Below are 17,907 nucleotides of genomic sequence, written 5' to 3' on the forward strand. Positions count from 1 at the left end.
ATTATTATTATTATTATTATTATTATTATTATTATTATTATTATTATTATCTTCAACATCATCATGAGATAAATGAAGTGATCTATCCATTATGAACCCAGACGCCTATGTTTCATATTAATAATTTATATGAAGAATATTTGTACTCTTTCTTGCGAAGTTCTCTAATCTCGAGTCCCAATAACACCAAGGTCACAACCATTTCTTCTAGAATTAGCATCCCTTGTCATATTGTATAATTGTTACACATGAGGGAACCAAAGCTAAGTTTAATATATATTTTTAACATTCATATCATTTTTAAAAGCAGACTTTCGTAAGTATAAAAGCAATACCAAAATTATTACAATTTACATACATCTATTTTATGTAAATTTGTGAAAAATTAATTAGTATAAATTATGAAGTTAAATGTCTTTATTTTGGGATTGTAGAGATGCCTTTTTATGTAATTCAGAGAACGAAAATTTATCCTCTTATTTGGGTGCATATTATATGATATCTCATTTATGTACAGACTTAGACACAAAAAAAAAAAAATACTTTCTTTATGCATTGGAGGGGGATAGGAACTGGCCATTCTACCCCATTATCTCCTGGCCTAGTTGCCTCATGAGTGATACCTTGTAACTTGTGGGGTCTAGACCTGTCTTCGGACAGTTGACTAAACAACAACAGTGAGAAAATATGTGTTATCTTCTTGTTACTACTGCTATTGATGGAATTTAATTTAAATAATTAACACTCTAAACTCGAATTAGCAACAGCTACAATGCAGCAAGATTAGTCTGAAGGTTTTTTATTATTATTATTATTATTATTATTATTTACTAATGGCGGATATTTCACTGTTAGTCATTCACCCATATGAAGCCACTTGTGTGGACCAATTTACCTACAGTGTTGCCTGGGAGTGCCATAGGAGGTTGGTGTATGCTACACATGAGTTGAAATAATGATGATGGAGATTTGTTGGGATGCCACAGGGGAACTGTAGCTCCCAGAGAAAACTGCTGTGTTACCTGAACCACAGGCTTGCCAACACAAGTTATAAATTGGGGATAGAACCCGGATCCACAGAATTATAAGTCCAGAGCTGTAGCACTTTAGTCTGAAGTAGAACAAGTGATTAAGACAGTTTTGCACTTCGTCAGATACAGTGCAAGTTACCCTCGTTGATTAATTACTAAGATGTGCTTGCCATTAGTTTCGAGATTTTGTGTTTTTAACGACAATTAAAATACTCTGTTTTATTTTAGAAGAAAAGTATAGCTGAAGCTCCCATGTCATGAATATACTACACAATTTATAAAAAAATGTCCTATCCATGAATGAAAGAGCTCCAAGCAGTATTTACCAGCCATCTCTCACACATTCAACTCTGTTAGTCAAAATTTTTGTCTATCTTTTTATCATGAGAGATAATGAGTACAATGTTACAGGTATCCCCATCCCTGGTGTAAATTCGACACACTCAGATTAGCAGAAGTACATGAATTCAGATACTGACCATGAGGCACTTTAAATCAACCGGTCAGATCTTAGTTTTTAAGACAGTAACCACTTTTACTGTAACAATTCATAAATCTGTTATGTCTTAATTTTCAGCAACCTCTTTGGAATCATTTGCTGAACTTCTACAAAGAACAGAAAGTTCTTGTAGAAGGACCATTAAACAACTTGAAAGAATCTTTGATTCAATTTTCGAAGCCAAAGAAGCTTGTAAATGCAGCTAATCCTGGAACGCACTTCATGTCCACATCTGTTTATGATGCTCGGGAAGCTTTGGTTCCAGGTAGTGTGTACGACCGAACAGGCCATATGAATGGCACTACTGCTCCCTCTCACTTCTTCCCGAGACCAAGTAAGTATTTATGAATGAACTATGATTAGTATATTATCAATAAATTGTGTCAAAAAAATTTGATTGGTGCACAATTTAGTGATTAGAAGTTGTGCACTGCCATCTCTCCTAGTCCCAAGGTAAAAATTTTACAAGAAAATTTCTGACCCTGCCGGGAATTGAACCCAGGCCAGCTAGTCTGGAGGCAGATACGCTACCACAGAGCTAACTACTGTACAACTGGCGCAACACCTTCATAATAACACTCAAATTGGGTATTGCCTCCTCTAGCTACAGTGATACCCTTGAAGGTGTTGGGGCATACTGCACACAAGATCCCTCATCGACTCCTGGAAATGACATGCCATTCTTCATACAAAGCATCGTTCAGCTGTACCAGGGGGTCAATATTATGGCACAGAACATTTCATGGTAGCATATTCTGCACATGCTCCATGGGATTTAAGTTAGGGCTGTTTATGAACACCATTTTGAAAACAAAAAAACCACAAAATCTGTCACGAAAACATGTTTAGTGAGTAAAGAAATTGAAATTTCCTAAACAATTTCAAACTGAGCTTTTTTAGCCAGTCAGTGTAATATTTTCTTTGTATATGTCCTTTTTATGGCACTTTAGGTATTTTGTCCTTGTGCTGCCTTCTTCATTAATTCATCTGCAGGTTCATTTCTGTGGATGACCGACATGGACCCTTGCTTATTTAAATTCTATTGTCCAGTTGATTGTTTATAAGGTTGCTACTCTTTTCGTGATTTCTTATGTGAGGTAATTGTGCTTTTGGTGTTGCTAATTGAGTCCAGTGTTGTGTTATGGCTACTCCTTTTGGGTTCGTTATAGTCGGCTTGTAGTGTACCTAATGCCTCAAGTATTTTCAGGATAGGTAGTTGCTCAGCTTGATTATTTATTAGAGCATTCATTCTCATATTTTAATTCGAGTTACCTGTGAGGATTTTCCTTGTGAATTTTCGACTTGAGTTGTTGATGCTGGCTATGTCTGCAGAATGGAGCCGGTTCTTATTTTCTCTGGTTAGTCTGTCACGTATTCTTGGTTACTTCTGCCTCTTCAGCTTTGATGTTCATGGCAGTCAATTCTGTCAGGATGTAGAGTGTATCATGTGATATTGTGTGATTCGAATGCTGATGAATCTGCTCTTATATAATACTTGGCTTTTTGTTACTTTCCTCTTCAGTTCTACCCTCATTGCATCTTTGTATATTGTTTTTAGTATCTTGTATTTAAATCCAAAGCTGATTTAGCTGACTTTGATAATCCACTTATGAGTTTTATATCTATTAGTTTTATGCCTTGTTCAGTTATGTAATTTATGTGGTCATTGAATTTAAATTTATTGTCTATGATTAATGATTATGTGTAAATACTTCATTTTCCTCACTTGTTCAAAATGTTCGTTGACTTGATTACTTTCTCTTATTTGCATCTCCCTTACATCAGCATAACTTTTGAATTTTGGTAATTGAAACAGGTTTTTTTTTTCGTAAGTTTACGATCTTGTTCATTTACATATTTGTTAAGTTTTTTGGTTCAAATATGGTTTCTGATACCATGATTAGTAAGTTTTCAGAGAATACCATACTTTAATCCTTTCCCAAAGTTTATATTGTGCAGTGAATTTTGTCCAGTAGCCAGATCCACAGCAGGACCTTTCGGGACATTGTGTACTGCTGTTTCTGTTCACAAACTGTTAGCATGATAGCAGATTTTTCACTGAAGGAGCTTTTGACGAAATCATATAAGTTTCTGGGTGTTTGTGGCTATTCATGTACAGTTTTTCATTGCTTAATTGCAGAAAGTTCGGATTATTATTATTATTATTATTATTATTATTATTATTATTATTATTATTATTATTATTATTATTATTATTATTATTGTTGTTGTTCACTTGTACCCCATTACCTTCAAGTAATTTGCTATTGATAATAAAATCATGTAGATAACTTCCCTTAGATTCGTTATTTTTTTAAATATGTAATTAACCTTAACAATGTTTGCTTTCTTAGAGTTATAAAAACATTTCAACATGTGGTAGGGACTCGTATTTGATAGATTATTGGAACACTTTCCAAAAGTTCTTGTATGGTTTTTATTTTAACAGCTTGATTTTTTATTTTACTTCGTTACTTTCAGTTCAGAGAAAACATGTGCAGATGTCCTCCACATCTTCCCACTTTTATGTCAGTAATGATGAAATTTAAGTCTTCATTCAGGGATTATTTGCAAAATAGTGAATTTGGAAAAACTTTTTGAAAGTGAAACCATGACATATTTCTCACACCTTTTACAGAATCTGTCAGGAAATTATTAAAACTGTCAAAATGTTTATCTTTCCATTTTCACCACAATGAACTTAGGGCTTGTTCTTGCTATTACTGATACCCAATGATTAAGAGTGAATATGCAGGGAACTTTCACTTACTAATTTCTAAAGTTAATTAATTATTCTTACGTAATTTGTATCCCTCAGCATAGAGAAACGAATTTAAAATAAGATTTAACTGTACCTATTCTATTCTGAATATTAGAAGGTTACTTGTGTGAATTTGGCTATTGTGGTTTCTGCAGCTGTAAACACATATTTTAAATTATTTATGATCTTATTTTCTCTTTCAATATTTGTAATAGATGGTGGAGGTGTTGCAATGGATTTGTATGCAAGGACCCATGATCCAATTAGTTACATCTCACCAGAGAGAGCACAGGCAGCATTATCGAATCTTCCTGTACCTGTAGGAATGTTCATGAATATGGCACATGTTCCACCTCGCTTTTACAATCAGCATCAGCAGGCACTTCAAGGTAATTTTTAAAAATGTATTTGATTACGATAATACATAGTCATTAAGAGGGATGAAGTTACAGGAGAATGGCGAAAGTTCACAATGCAGAACTGCATGCATTGTATTCTTCACCTAACATAAATATGAACATTAAATCCAGACGTTTGAGATGGGCAGAGCATGTAGTACTTATGGATGAATCCAGAAATACATATAGTGTTAGATGTAGATGGAGGATAATATGAAAGTAGATTTGAAGGAAGTGGGGTATGATGTTAGGGACTGGGTTAATCTTACTTAGGATAAGGACCAATGGCGGACTTACATGAGAGTGATACTGAACCTCTGGGTTCTCTAAAAGCCATTTGTAAGTAAGTAATACATAGGCATGCTTTATTTATTGCACTTCTTTACCTATCGACCTCACACTAAACTTTAAGCAGGTGTTTAAGAGGCATATGTAACATATTATAATATTTTGTCTTGCAGCTCGACAAAATCAGAGAAATCGTGCAGCAACTCGCAATAAGGTGAAGAACAGCCGCAATGTTACAGCTAAGAATAACCTTACTTCTGCACAAGGAAGTCAAGATGCTACACAACCATACAGTCCACTCACACAGGGAATGTCCCAGGTAGGATCTACTTGTTCTAATTTAATTAATTAAGACCTCTCAGCATTTGTGAATAAAGACAGTGTTTAAGATTCGGTTTAATGAAACATTGTATATTGTATGTTTTTACTTTTTCTATTTCAGTTTATAATTTATTGAAATGTTTTAGTTTAAGTTTAGTAGCTGATCATTGCTACCAAATGGTGGATTATAAAATATTTTAGAGTTTTAGGAATACCGTCAGTTGTTGCAGAGACATCTAGGGAATAAAATCTACAAAATTATGATGTTTTAGAAAATATTATTATCATAAATACATAAGAGAGACGCTTCAGATTACAATGTTGAACAGTACCTGGCAGGTTGTCATAAATTGTTCTGTTTTAATTCTGATGGTAAAATATCTCGAGACTGATTATATAAATAATGAGTTTCGTTTTAATATTATTAATATTTAAAATTTAATTTAATTTGTAAGTTTTTTATATTTCGAATGTACCAATGTTGCAGAGTATGTCACAGCCTGGGTTCAGTTTATCTCAGCCTGGCCTTTCCCAGCCAGAACTGTCTCAGGATAGCTATATGGTGGGTGAATACCAATCACAGATGGATGGACTTCTCTCACAAGACTCTACATATCAGGGAGATCGCTCTAATTATTTTACAAACCCGGCACAGACGGGGCAGTTCTCACAGGTAAGCTGAGATACCAATCATTTTATTTATTGGATATAATACAATTATATTATCTTCTGAGATTGTGTAGCCCAAGCTGGCCTCAGGCTCAATATCCTACAAATTTCTTTTCCCAAACCTCAGGATTACCACAGCATTTTTTCTTTGAAGATACTGAAGCTCTTAGACAATGAGGATCCTACAAATTTCTTTTCCCAAACCTGAGGATTACCACAGCATTTTTTCTTTGAAGATACTGAAGCTCTTAGACAATGAGGACTTCTCTAGAAATGTTATATAAAATAGGGTTAGAAAAATAGATCGAAAATGGTCCAGTTCTAGGGTAATTTAATACCCACCCTTATTAAAACACAAACTCAGTATAACTATATTGGCATTAATATCCACATTCTGCACCTTTTCCGAATTAAAATAGATTACACTAATTGTTGTACATAATCTAGTAGATTAAATAATAGTAATAACAAAATTCCATTTCAATTTGTATATGGATATTTCTCATTAGAAATCAACATTTAATTTATGTCAAAAATTCTGTATGTTATATTTCACAGTATAAATCTAATTAATTATGTGTATCTTCCAAGGATTTTGTGATTAGAATATCAAAATCAATAAAATAAAACTGCTACTTTACGTAGCCTTGAGTAAAATGTACAGCATGCACCCACAGGTCTGAGCTTTGTTTATACCTAAGCTCTTATTGGTTGTGTATTTCAAATGAAGCCAGCAACAAAAGCATTTCTAAAAATTATGTGTTTGTTGCAAGACCTCTGTTCTTGTTCATGTTAATTTACTCTCCAGTAACATGTTCACTAGTAGTTATCGCTTCTCAGAACTTGTAACATTACTATTACGGAAATACAGCCAAAGATATTGGACAAAGAACAAAAATTGATCACGTATACATAACACAGCATGTAGAAACTCTTAAAAAGATAATGCACATCTAATTTATATAAATGATTTAGTTTTAAAATATTTAAAAGTTCTTTAAAAAGGTAATGCAAGTAAAAAAAACTCAAGATAGCTGTGTTTATAATAGATTTCCTGAAAATACGTAATTTACATAATTTTTTTATGGGAATATGTGTTTTTATGTGAAATGAAATTCGACTTTTACACTTAAAACTTGACATTTGGAATTATTTATGCATTTATAATAGATTTACTGGAATTATGTATTTAGGCCTACATAATTTTTTTGTGAAAATTTGTGTTTTTATGTGAAATAAAATTCGGTTTTTACACTTGGAACTTCACATTCGGAATTTTTAAGTTTGTTAATTGTGTTTTATTATGTACAAAAAAATATTTAATTACTTAAAAATCTGCTCCTTAGTGATTAATGATTATCATTACCGTTACTATTATAACATCCCAGTAATGAACCTATGTAGTGTCTCACATTAGAGACTATAGATCAAATTCTGGCAGATTCTTTAAGATATTAAAGTGTACAAAGTGTGTTCTCTGTTGCTTAGATTTTCTCTGCCTTTGTCATTTCACTATTGCATCCTTATCTTCAAATCATTATTTACTTCATTATTACAGTTACGTATTTTAAGTATAAATCTTTAAGTTTTTATGCACGTTTCGGATTTATCTTCATATGTAGGCATTATGTGAAGACTTTGCATGAAAAACCAGTTATTTAAAGTTCGACATAAAGCTCACAGTCGCTTGCTACATTGAAAGGCAAGAGACTAATTTCCTTCCTCACTCTCAGGATGAAAGGTATTGCATACTGTTCGATCCTGTGTAAAGTGGCAGACAGTACAGTACATGTTCGTGAGTGTTCATACTGCAACATGGAGGACAACATTGAAGGTTACGTGTTGCTAAAAGAGAGGAATGTAGGATCTAAAAAAAGGAAGTGCAAAAAACACAACTGAAGGAAAACGAGCATAAACATAACTAAATAAACCATGTGGATTTTCTTTATTAAAACACATTAGGTTTTAGGTTTGAATATTCAGAGAAAAAAACAGTTCGTGTGAACTTTCTAATGTGGCAACACTGATGGCCTAAACAAAACTAAATAAACATAAACACTGTGTGGATTTTCTTTATTAAAACACATCACATAATACAAATAAGACACTAATTTTAGATTTGAATATTCACTGAAAATGGAAGTTTGTGTGAACTTCTTAATGTGGCAACACTGATGGCCCGAACATAACTTAATAAACATAAAAGCTGTGTGGATTTTCTTTAATAAAACATCACACAACACAAAAATACACTAATTTTTGGTTCGAATATTCACTTAAAACGAAAGCAAATATTCACTGAAAACAAAAGTTTGTGCTAACTTCCTAATGTGGCAATACTGACGTCCCGAACATAATTAAATACACATAAAAACTATGTAGATTTTCTTTATTAAAACACATCACACAATACAAATAATACACTCATTTTAGGTTCAAATATTCACTGAAAATGAAATTTCGTGCGAACTTCCTAACGTGGCAAAACTGACAAAAGTGTCGTTTTGGTATTGCCGATTATTTGGGTGCCAGTTACGAGGGATTTTACTGTATGTTTTATACCATTCCTTCAGATATATAATATACTGTTTATGTGTGATGTATATACAGTAAGGGTCTTACTAATAAGAAGTCTTATACAGATGTTTAACTGTTGTATACCTACACAGCAAATAGCTCATTTATAAGTCGTGTGTAAATTTCTGACTAATAAATAATCATTACATACTTGTATAACAATATAACTGTTACATAGCTGTGTTGTAGTTTCGTTATTGTTTTATTACGAAACGTTACAAAATAACAGATTCTCTGCTGTGTCTGATAGTGTGCACTAGTGTGCCGCACTAAGTATCGATAATACAACTGGGCCTGATCGATTACTATGCTATATTTTGATCAAAAAGTACAGGTATTATTCTAATTATTCTGTGCTCTTTCTTTTGTTCTTCTGTGGTTACAAGGCAACCATCATCATAAAATGATAATCGATACAAATAGCTATTAAAAGCAGCCATTTATTTTCCTCTATGAACAACATTTAAATGGGGTATTGTGTGTATTAACTACTGTGAAGCAATTCCCATGTATAGTTACATTCTGCTTATACAACCATCACTTTTACATGGTTTATTAGTAATTTTTTCTGTCCCAACTTTGCATAAGTCTTATATAAAAATTATATACAGTGTATTAGTAAGACCATAATAGTACAATGTATTAAAATATATTATGTTCGTAACAATCAGGCACACTGAGTAGAGCATCAAATTATGATAGAAGTTACTGCAACTGGAGACATTTATTTTCAATATAAAGTCATAAGATGCATGAGTTAACTACAGATGTAATTATTATTTTTTTTTATTCAAATAAAGCAAAGTTAATTTTTGTTTCACTCCAGCTGCCATTGACCGATATACACTCTGACAGGATGATTGACAACCATACTGTCTATCCTCACCCCTTATTCAGGTATCCCTTGTGCATATGTACTTCGACCATCCTGCAGAACTGAAATAACTGGTTTTGCATACAAAGTCTTCATATTTGACCCAAAAATTAACCATGTTATTAGGGCTGTAGAGTCAGTCAATCAAAGTCAGATTCGGAAGTAATTTTTTGGTGAAGTCAGTAAAAATTTTCTGACTCTGACATTGAAATATTTTATAACAATGCTATATTAATGTTAATGCTACTATCAGATTTTTCAGTGACTGTTTGTTTCGGGAGATTTTGTATTGGTTGGGGAATAATGCTTCGGCTATCATACTTAAAAACCAGTTTCTGTAATAACCTACATAAAATAATACTTAAATTGGCCTATAAATCTATAATGTAATGTGATGATTTTCATAGTGATGATGAAATATTTTGTTGTATCATTAACCATTTCAGTAGGGTTGCCATTAATGTGTGTTTCGAGATTTTTGTGTGATGACTGCTGTTATGCATGTGCTGCAGAATGACTTATAAACACTAACATATCTTGGGATCTAATGGTAAGTCACCCTCGATAGCGTAGTTGATATAGCACTGGCCTTCTGTGCTCGAGGTTGCAGGTTCGATTCCGGCAGAGGTCGACAGCATTGAAGTGTGTTTAAATGCGACAGGCTTATGTCAGTAGATTTACTGGCATGTAAAAGAACTCCTGCGGGACAAAATTCTGGCACACCGGTGACTCTGATATAACTTGTGCAGTTGCGAGCATTATTAAATAAACCATAATCGTTTTTCTAATGGTAAAGTATTAAACGATGTCAGCAGGTTCACATACAGATTTATAAGTATATACCACCACCCTTTTGAATTAAAATTATATTAAACATTAAGTAAAAATAAAAAAGAACGCAATTATTGCAGCACACTAGCCTTACACAGATATTTCTTTGAAACACTCCTTAAAATTTAGGTTGGTTCAAGGAAATCTAAACATTTCTAAACAGTGGTAATTTAACTCTTAAATATTTCAGTGGATTGTCATTGAAATTATCATGTATGCAAGATCATTCATAATAAGGAATGGTTACATTGCTTCTGTCCAGGCCCTATAACAAATACAAGTTTATATATATATTCTGCTAACAGCCGCTTTAATAGGTCCCTACAAATGATTTTATTTCGCTGAAGTTAGATTTTCATTTTGTCAAATTTCCAACTTAGTCTGCTCCCAGATAGTAGGAATTCTTCTCCCAAAAAAGCAATTAAACAATTGAGAGTGTGACACAAACCAATCTCTGATTTGTAACTTTAACTTCTGAAGTTAACGAAATACTGATAGCTTTTCCTACCTCCCCCTTTAATAAATTCGTGAGTTTTGCATTACTGTAGAATTACCTTTCTGTGAGATTGCTAGAGATCATTGCATAATATATTATAACAATGCATTTTCCAGTGTTAACTTCAATAGAACTTTTTTCTTACAGGACTCCCTCTACAGGAGCTAATACAAATTACTTCTTTGCATCGCAAACTACCAATAATTAGCAAAATCCATGGTTTTATTGTTATGAAACAAAATTCATAAAATTTAAAGATCATATAAAGTTCTGGCATCATTTGAGCATTCTTACATATTGTCTGCTATCAGGAAGACACTACCAGTCTGAGCCATTTCTTGTTCGTGTTGATATAACTGTAGATTGTGCTCTGTGGATCAATTCCTCATCCTAAGCCTTCTCTTTTAACCACATCCGAAGTCCAACTCACCTGCATGGAAAAACACCTAACAACATGAAGCAAGCATGGTCACCTTTTCAAGATAATGGTTTGTAACCTTCATCTTCATGCTAATGACATATTATATTGTATTATTTGTATAATTCATACATACACTTACATACACTTAAAACAAAAATAACTGTGTACATACCAGATAAAGAATTGTGCATTAGAAATGTGAGACATTTTCCAAATTCTGTACAAAGTACTTTGTAACCATTATTGGATTTATCTCATTCTCTGAATATACTTTGTGTTTTTAAAAAATGTTTAGTATTTTGTGTTAAGTTACAATAACAATTAAAATGTTCTTATTTCTCACCACTTAGAAGAAATTACATGGAAATAAGAGGTGTGGGAATAATCTTAGTGTTATCTAATAGAATGTAATAAAAGGTTGAAAATCTTTTGTAGGATCATTCCACGAAATTCAGGACAAAAGCATTGAATTTTAAAATTATAATTTTGTTTGAAATGTTCATATTTCCTTGAAGTACATGAAATGAACTTTCACAATGTTAATATGTTTTCTTCTGGAAATGCGTTTTTCTTATATTTTCTTATATTTTAAAAATTTAGTAATTATTAGCACTTGCTTCGCCTGTTTACAAGCAACTCTTTCAGTGTGCAAAATTGTCTGGCTCGGAGATTTATATTATATACATATTATTGTAAACAGAGAGATAGTGGCCTCAGGTAAGTTATGACATGTTTAGACTTGAATATTACGAGTCCATTTTGCTTATAATGAGAGTTAAAAACAACCATGTGCCAATAACGTCACTTACGAAAATCTCTTTTTTCCACAGATGTGTTAATAATCACATCTGTCTCTTCAGTTGTTCAGCACTCTTAGTATTCATCCTTACCTTCAATTAGTTAAAAGAAAATGCATTGTTGGTATTAAACAAAATATGATAATATGTAACGTGAGTTGCGCATATGTAACGTTAGTTACGACATTTAGATGAAATTTTCCTTAAATATGTAATGAGATGTTAAAGTTCTTGAAATTAGAAAGCAAGAAACAAAATTACTTCCAATTTGTGTCAGCCACAAAGCTTTTAGGTTCGACCTAACAAGTATGCTGTTTAAAAGTGACACAACCAATAAAAAAAGATAGGCCTAACACATGTACATTGCGTTAAGCCTGCAATATAAAAAGGAAAAGTTGCTATCTTCTTTTTAAGCAAGGAGGTCAGATATCACCCCTTTGACTTCAAAGTCTGTTTCTAAGAATTTCTTTGGTGTATGGTGCAGACACTGTTGTGTCAACAGATAGAGTTTGTTTCAAGAATAGGAGTGAATTAATGTCTACGGATATTGAAGTAGAAACTTTTGTATTGTCAAATTTGGTGATAGTATAGGGTCATTCCATACCAAACCAACCAAAAAATTAAAGAATTCTACTTGACCACCTTGGATTTTAATGAAACTTTCAGGAATCATTCTCTCTAAAGGTCTAAATTAAAATACGTTTTTAGAAAAAATGTTAGGTTTGATGTAATTTATTTTTAAAATCTGAAAAAAAGAAAAATGTTTTTTCATTTGCACTAATGTTTCCAATCTTGAATAACTTCCATTCTATAAGTCCTCAGAGTTGATTTACACCTCATTTTAAAGGGAATTTCACGAGCTTGAATTTGATATGTAACTTGACTCTTTGGTGAAATAGAAAGAAAATGGAAGAGATCAAAAATCTTCTTTCAAAAAATTTTTGAGATAGTTTTTTTTAATATGTTTTCAGTGTTGTTACAAACTACAAAACCTGAAACTTTTGTTACAGTGGGGTCTCAATGGACTCAGGAGATAAAAAGTGTATTCTAGGCCTAATATAATAATGATTTACAATTTTAATTCAGATAAGTTACAAAGTGTTATATGTCAGAAACTTACGAAACTTACATATTATGTTGTTGTTGTTCTCTAATGCCAGGCGTTTGACAATAAAGTCATTTGACCTCTTGCACTCCAATATTTTTCAAAGATATTATCATGGTCAGATTTTTTAGGTGTTCCGATTACATTTCTTGCACAATGGGCAGTTAGGGTACGGATATATTCCAATTCTATGCAGATATTTGGCCAGTTATGGCCTGTTGCCAATCTAAATGCAGCTACAGACGATTTGCATGGTAAATCGGAATTAACTGTGGATTATGATGCGGAAAGCATTCCATATTATAAATTAAACTTAAAACAAGTTAAAATTTTTACCTAATAAAATAAGTTTTCTAGCACTCTGTACTTATCAAACCTTCTCATTTCTTCTCTGTTGATTTTAAAAGTAATTTTTCATTTGCTTTGTTGAGTTTCAGATTCTGTTAGCCAATAAATTTGTTGTTGTTCGATCCACTTTGGTCAATACTGCAATTTTGTGCACAACTAATATATCAGGAAATTGGGGATATTTGAAGAATGGAGAAGGTCCATGTGGTTCCAAAAAACTTATTTTACTTCATTGCCTTCTACCCCTAATACACAACCTATTCATAATTAATTCCAGTATTGGCATGTAACAAAACCAACAATGATACCTACGTCATCATCAATGTCATCAACTGTTACCATTATTTTATACTCTTGAGTCCTCTGAAAATGAGTAGCTTTTCACGAAAACTCTAGTCTTCTCATTTACAGCACTATAACTATCTGTCTCTTGGTCTCATGGAATATAAAAAATTAATGTTTGCCCAATTATACAGTTGGGAGGGGTCATGATTTGTTCATTATAGATCATAGGAAAGCTTGTCAGTGCTGCTAAACATTTTACTGTCATCCCACACCATCACACACATTCTTACCATGTGAGGAAGCAAAAAAATTTTTTTTTATTTTTCCTTAATGTTAAATTCTTTCTCATGATGACAAAGATTAAGGAAGTTGGACTTATTTTTGTACTGAGATGCTTCTTCGTCTGAAAAATAATTAAGCTTTTCAGGTTTTTGAGGCAGTTTTATTTTTAAGAATTAAATGATGAGGCAATGGAATAAATGAACAGCAACAGTACTATGAGCCATATAATCAGAGATAACAAACAAGCTTAAGTGCACCAGATTTTGATATCCTCATCTACATAGTATATAACAAACATATGTATTGTTGCTTGAGCATTGTTCCAATGAAATCCTTGCACAGCATCTTAAAGTGTACATTAATAATTCTCAACAAAATCACAAACTACAATACATTCATTTTGAGGTAGATTTTCTTTCAGACATCGCAATTATGCTGATTGTTGAGTACGGTAGTGTTAAATGAATGTTTTAAAAGTTTTTGTAAACTGAAACAAGTAATCTAAAACTTCTTTATTATCAATCTGCATCCATTGCTTGAAAATCGTATTTTCACTACATCAAACCTTATAACTATTAGAAATTGGAATAAAATAGTCATGTTGATGTAGGCCTACAACATTACATTTTTGATCACTACTACTGTTTTTTTGGGCGGCTGGGTAGCTCAGTGGTAGAGCAGCTGGTTACGGACTGGAAGATCCAGGGTTCGTTCTTAGGTGGTGACAGGATTTTTTCTCGTTGCCAAACTTTCAGAATGGCCCTGAGGTTCACTCAGCCTCCTATAAAATTGAGTACCGTGTCTTTCCCGGGAGTAAAAGGCAGTCAGAGTGTGGTGCCGACCACACCACCTCATTCTAGTGCCAAGGTCAAGGAAAGCATGGGGCTCTACCTCCGTGCCCCCAAGTGCCTTCATGGCATGTTAAGGAGATACCTTTACCTTTTTTTTTTTTTTTACTGTTTTTTTAAGCAGTATCTTAAACATTTTTTGAAAAAAAGTTTGATCTCTCTCATTTTCTTTTTATTTTACCAAAGATAGTCACATTACATATAAAATTGAAGCTCGTGAAATTCTCTTTAAAATTAAATGTAAAATAACTCTGTAGGACTTACATTATCAGATTATTGTAGATTGAAAATGCTGCTGCTGTTGTTATTTTCTAATGCCAGGCTTTTGACAATAAAGTCATTTGACCTCTTGCACTCCAATATTTTTCAAAGATATTATCATGACCAGCCACTGAAGCACAGATTTTGAGGTGTTCCGAATCCATTTCTTGGTTTGACTTGCACAATGGGCAGTTAGGGGACTGATATATTCCAATTCTATGCAGGTGTTTGGCCAAACAATCATGGCCTGTTGCCAATCTAAATGCAGCTACAGACGATTTGCATGGTAAATCTGGAATTAACTGTGGATTTTGATGCAGAGAGTTCCATTTTTTCCCTTGTGATTGTGTTATCAAATTTTTGTTAAAGTCTAAGTATGTAGATTTAATAAATCTTTTCACAGAGTAAAACGTAGATTTAGTAACAAGTCTGTAAGTAGTAGTGCTGCCCTTCTTTGCTAAAGCATCCGCAAGATTGAAAATGTTAGCGCAAACGAAAATGTGTTCTTTTCTTTTTCTTTCTTCCCCCCCCCCCCCCCTGCAGATTTTAAAAATGAATTACATCAAAATCTAACAAGATACAATTTTTCTAAAATCATATTTTAATTTAGTAATAAATCAAAAATAAAAACTTCTTGGAATTTTAAAAAAGCAGATTGGTCCAATTTCCAAAATGAGATAGAAGGGAGGTGTAATATAGTGCTAGAATCAGAGTTCAAGTCAACAGACGAAATGAATAAAAAAATTTGTGAAATATTATTGACAGCAGCCAAAAAACATATTCCCAAAGGAAAGTTAAAGAAATATAGCTACTTTTGGTCTCCATCTCTATCTAAGTTAAAACACGAAAGAAATATAGCAAGAGTCAAAGCCGAAAGAACCAAGTGTCCAGAAGATGTACAAAACTGGAGAAGAAAAGCAGCCGCTTTTAAGATAGAATTAATTACAGCAAAGAAGACCAGTTTCACAAATTTTGTAGAACATATGGACTATAGGAAAGATGGAAATAAAATCTACAAATTTCTTAATAAAACAAAATTATCAAAAAATACAACAGAACCATTACACTATAATAACAAAAGCTTAACTACAGATAGGGAAATAGCAGAATCCCTTAACAAATTTTATGCTCAGTCTCAAAGAATACCCCAAGCATACAAGAAAGAAGATAAAACTATCCAAAAAAAAACCATCAGAAAAACTAACAAACCAAAAGATATACAAAATGTTATTTTCAATCAAGATTTTAACGACACAGAACTGGATCTAGCAATAGAACAATTACAGAACAAAAAATCTCCAGGACCTGACAAAATCCACCCAGAGTTTATTAAACACCTTGGCAGGAAAGGAAAAGAAATCCTACTTAAACTGTATAACACATGTTGGAAAATGACTGTACCATCCGACTGGAAAAAAGACATTATCATCCCGATTTTAAAGAAAAATAAACTTTCAAACAATATTAATAGCTTCAGACCAATATCTTTAACCAGCGTTATTGCAAAAGTGATGGAAAGAATGGTAGCATTTAGACTTAACAGGTTCCTAGAATACTACAACCTACTTAATAGTTCACAGACCGGCTTCAGACAGAATCATAGTACAAGCGAAAATGTACTACTAAGCCAAGACATCAAGGAAGCTTTCAATAGACAAGAGGACACCTTAGCAGTATTCATTGATTTTCAGTCAGCATATGACTCAGTCTGGAGAAATAAATTGAGAAGTTGCAATCAATAGGTGTGAAAAGTAACATGCTGAAATGGATAACCCAGTTTATTTCACAACGATTTTGCGCTACAAAATATAATACATACATTTCCAAATATAAACAAACACACCGAGGACTTCCACAAGGTGCTGTTCTGAGCACAACGCTCTTTAATATTTATATAAACGACCTTCCATCAATAATACAAACTTCAGAAACCAAAATTGCTTTATTTGCTGACGACGTAGTCATTTGGACTCCAGGCTCTCCAAAAAAACCTAAATTAATTAAAGACAGAATAGAAACAGCCCTAAACAAGGTACATGAATGGAGCTCCAAAAACCTCATGACTATTAATGTAGAAAAACAACTTATGAATTATTTACACTAAAATATAAACCAGTGAATGTTACCATAAATTATAATGATATACCACTCAAAGCAGTTGATGATGCCAAATACTTGGGCATCACTTTCGACAGAAAACTTAGTTGGAAAAAACATATAACAAACATCTCAGAAAAGGTTGAAAAGAAACTACAAATCCTGAAAAGGTTAGCTGGTGCTAAATGGGGCTGCTCAAGGAGAGTCCTTAATACAACATACAAAATGTATATTAAACCAAACCTCTTGTACTGTTCTGAAGCTTTAATAACAGCAGCAAATGCTAACATCAATAAACTTGAACAAATACAAAATCAGGCTCTTCGCCTAATCACTGGAGCAGTTAAATCCACACCTGTTGATGCCATGCTTGCCTTAACACAGATCCCATCAATAACAACAAAAATAGAAGAACAAGCACTGCTCCAACATGAGAAAATGTTACGACTGCCAAACTCTAAATGGACAGAAAAGAACCTCCCTTCAATCCTTAAAACTCATAGTAGTTTCCTAGAAAAGGTAACACAGATTAAATCCAAATTGAGCATTCCTAACACAAGAGAAAATTTACTTATAAGAGAAAATCCATTGGAATTATTGCAACCTACTTTCAGTTTGGAATTAACAGAGGAGATAAGTAAATCAGACACACCAAAAGAAATACAAAAACTTCTAGCACTGGAAACGATCAATACTAGATACCCTACAGAAGAATGGC

At 32.9% G+C, this 17,907-nt stretch overlaps 1 protein-coding gene across 2 annotated transcripts in view; it reads left to right on the forward strand.

Moving 5' to 3' along the window:
• Positions 1 to 17,907, forward strand: part of Upf1 (Upf1 RNA helicase) — an 81,423-nt gene that overhangs the window by 54,984 nt on the left and 8,532 nt on the right. Inside the window, exons 14-18 of one of the 2 annotated variants that reach the window (XM_069823787.1) lie at positions 1,609 to 1,864; positions 4,507 to 4,680; positions 5,151 to 5,296; positions 5,786 to 5,971; positions 10,893 to 11,039. In XM_069823787.1, the coding sequence (XP_069679888.1) occupies positions 1,609 to 1,864; positions 4,507 to 4,680; positions 5,151 to 5,296; positions 5,786 to 5,971; positions 10,893 to 10,913 (783 nt within the window). In that variant the 3' untranslated portion in view covers positions 10,914 to 11,039. Of the gene's footprint in view, positions 1 to 1,608; positions 1,865 to 4,506; positions 4,681 to 5,150; positions 5,297 to 5,785; positions 5,972 to 10,892; positions 11,040 to 17,907 lie in introns of those variants that run through there. The other variant, XM_069823788.1, reaches the window with a different exon arrangement.

The sequence above is a fragment of the Periplaneta americana genome, chromosome 4 (genome assembly GCF_040183065.1).
Source record: "Periplaneta americana isolate PAMFEO1 chromosome 4, P.americana_PAMFEO1_priV1, whole genome shotgun sequence".
NCBI lineage: Eukaryota > Metazoa > Arthropoda > Insecta > Blattodea > Blattidae > Periplaneta > Periplaneta americana.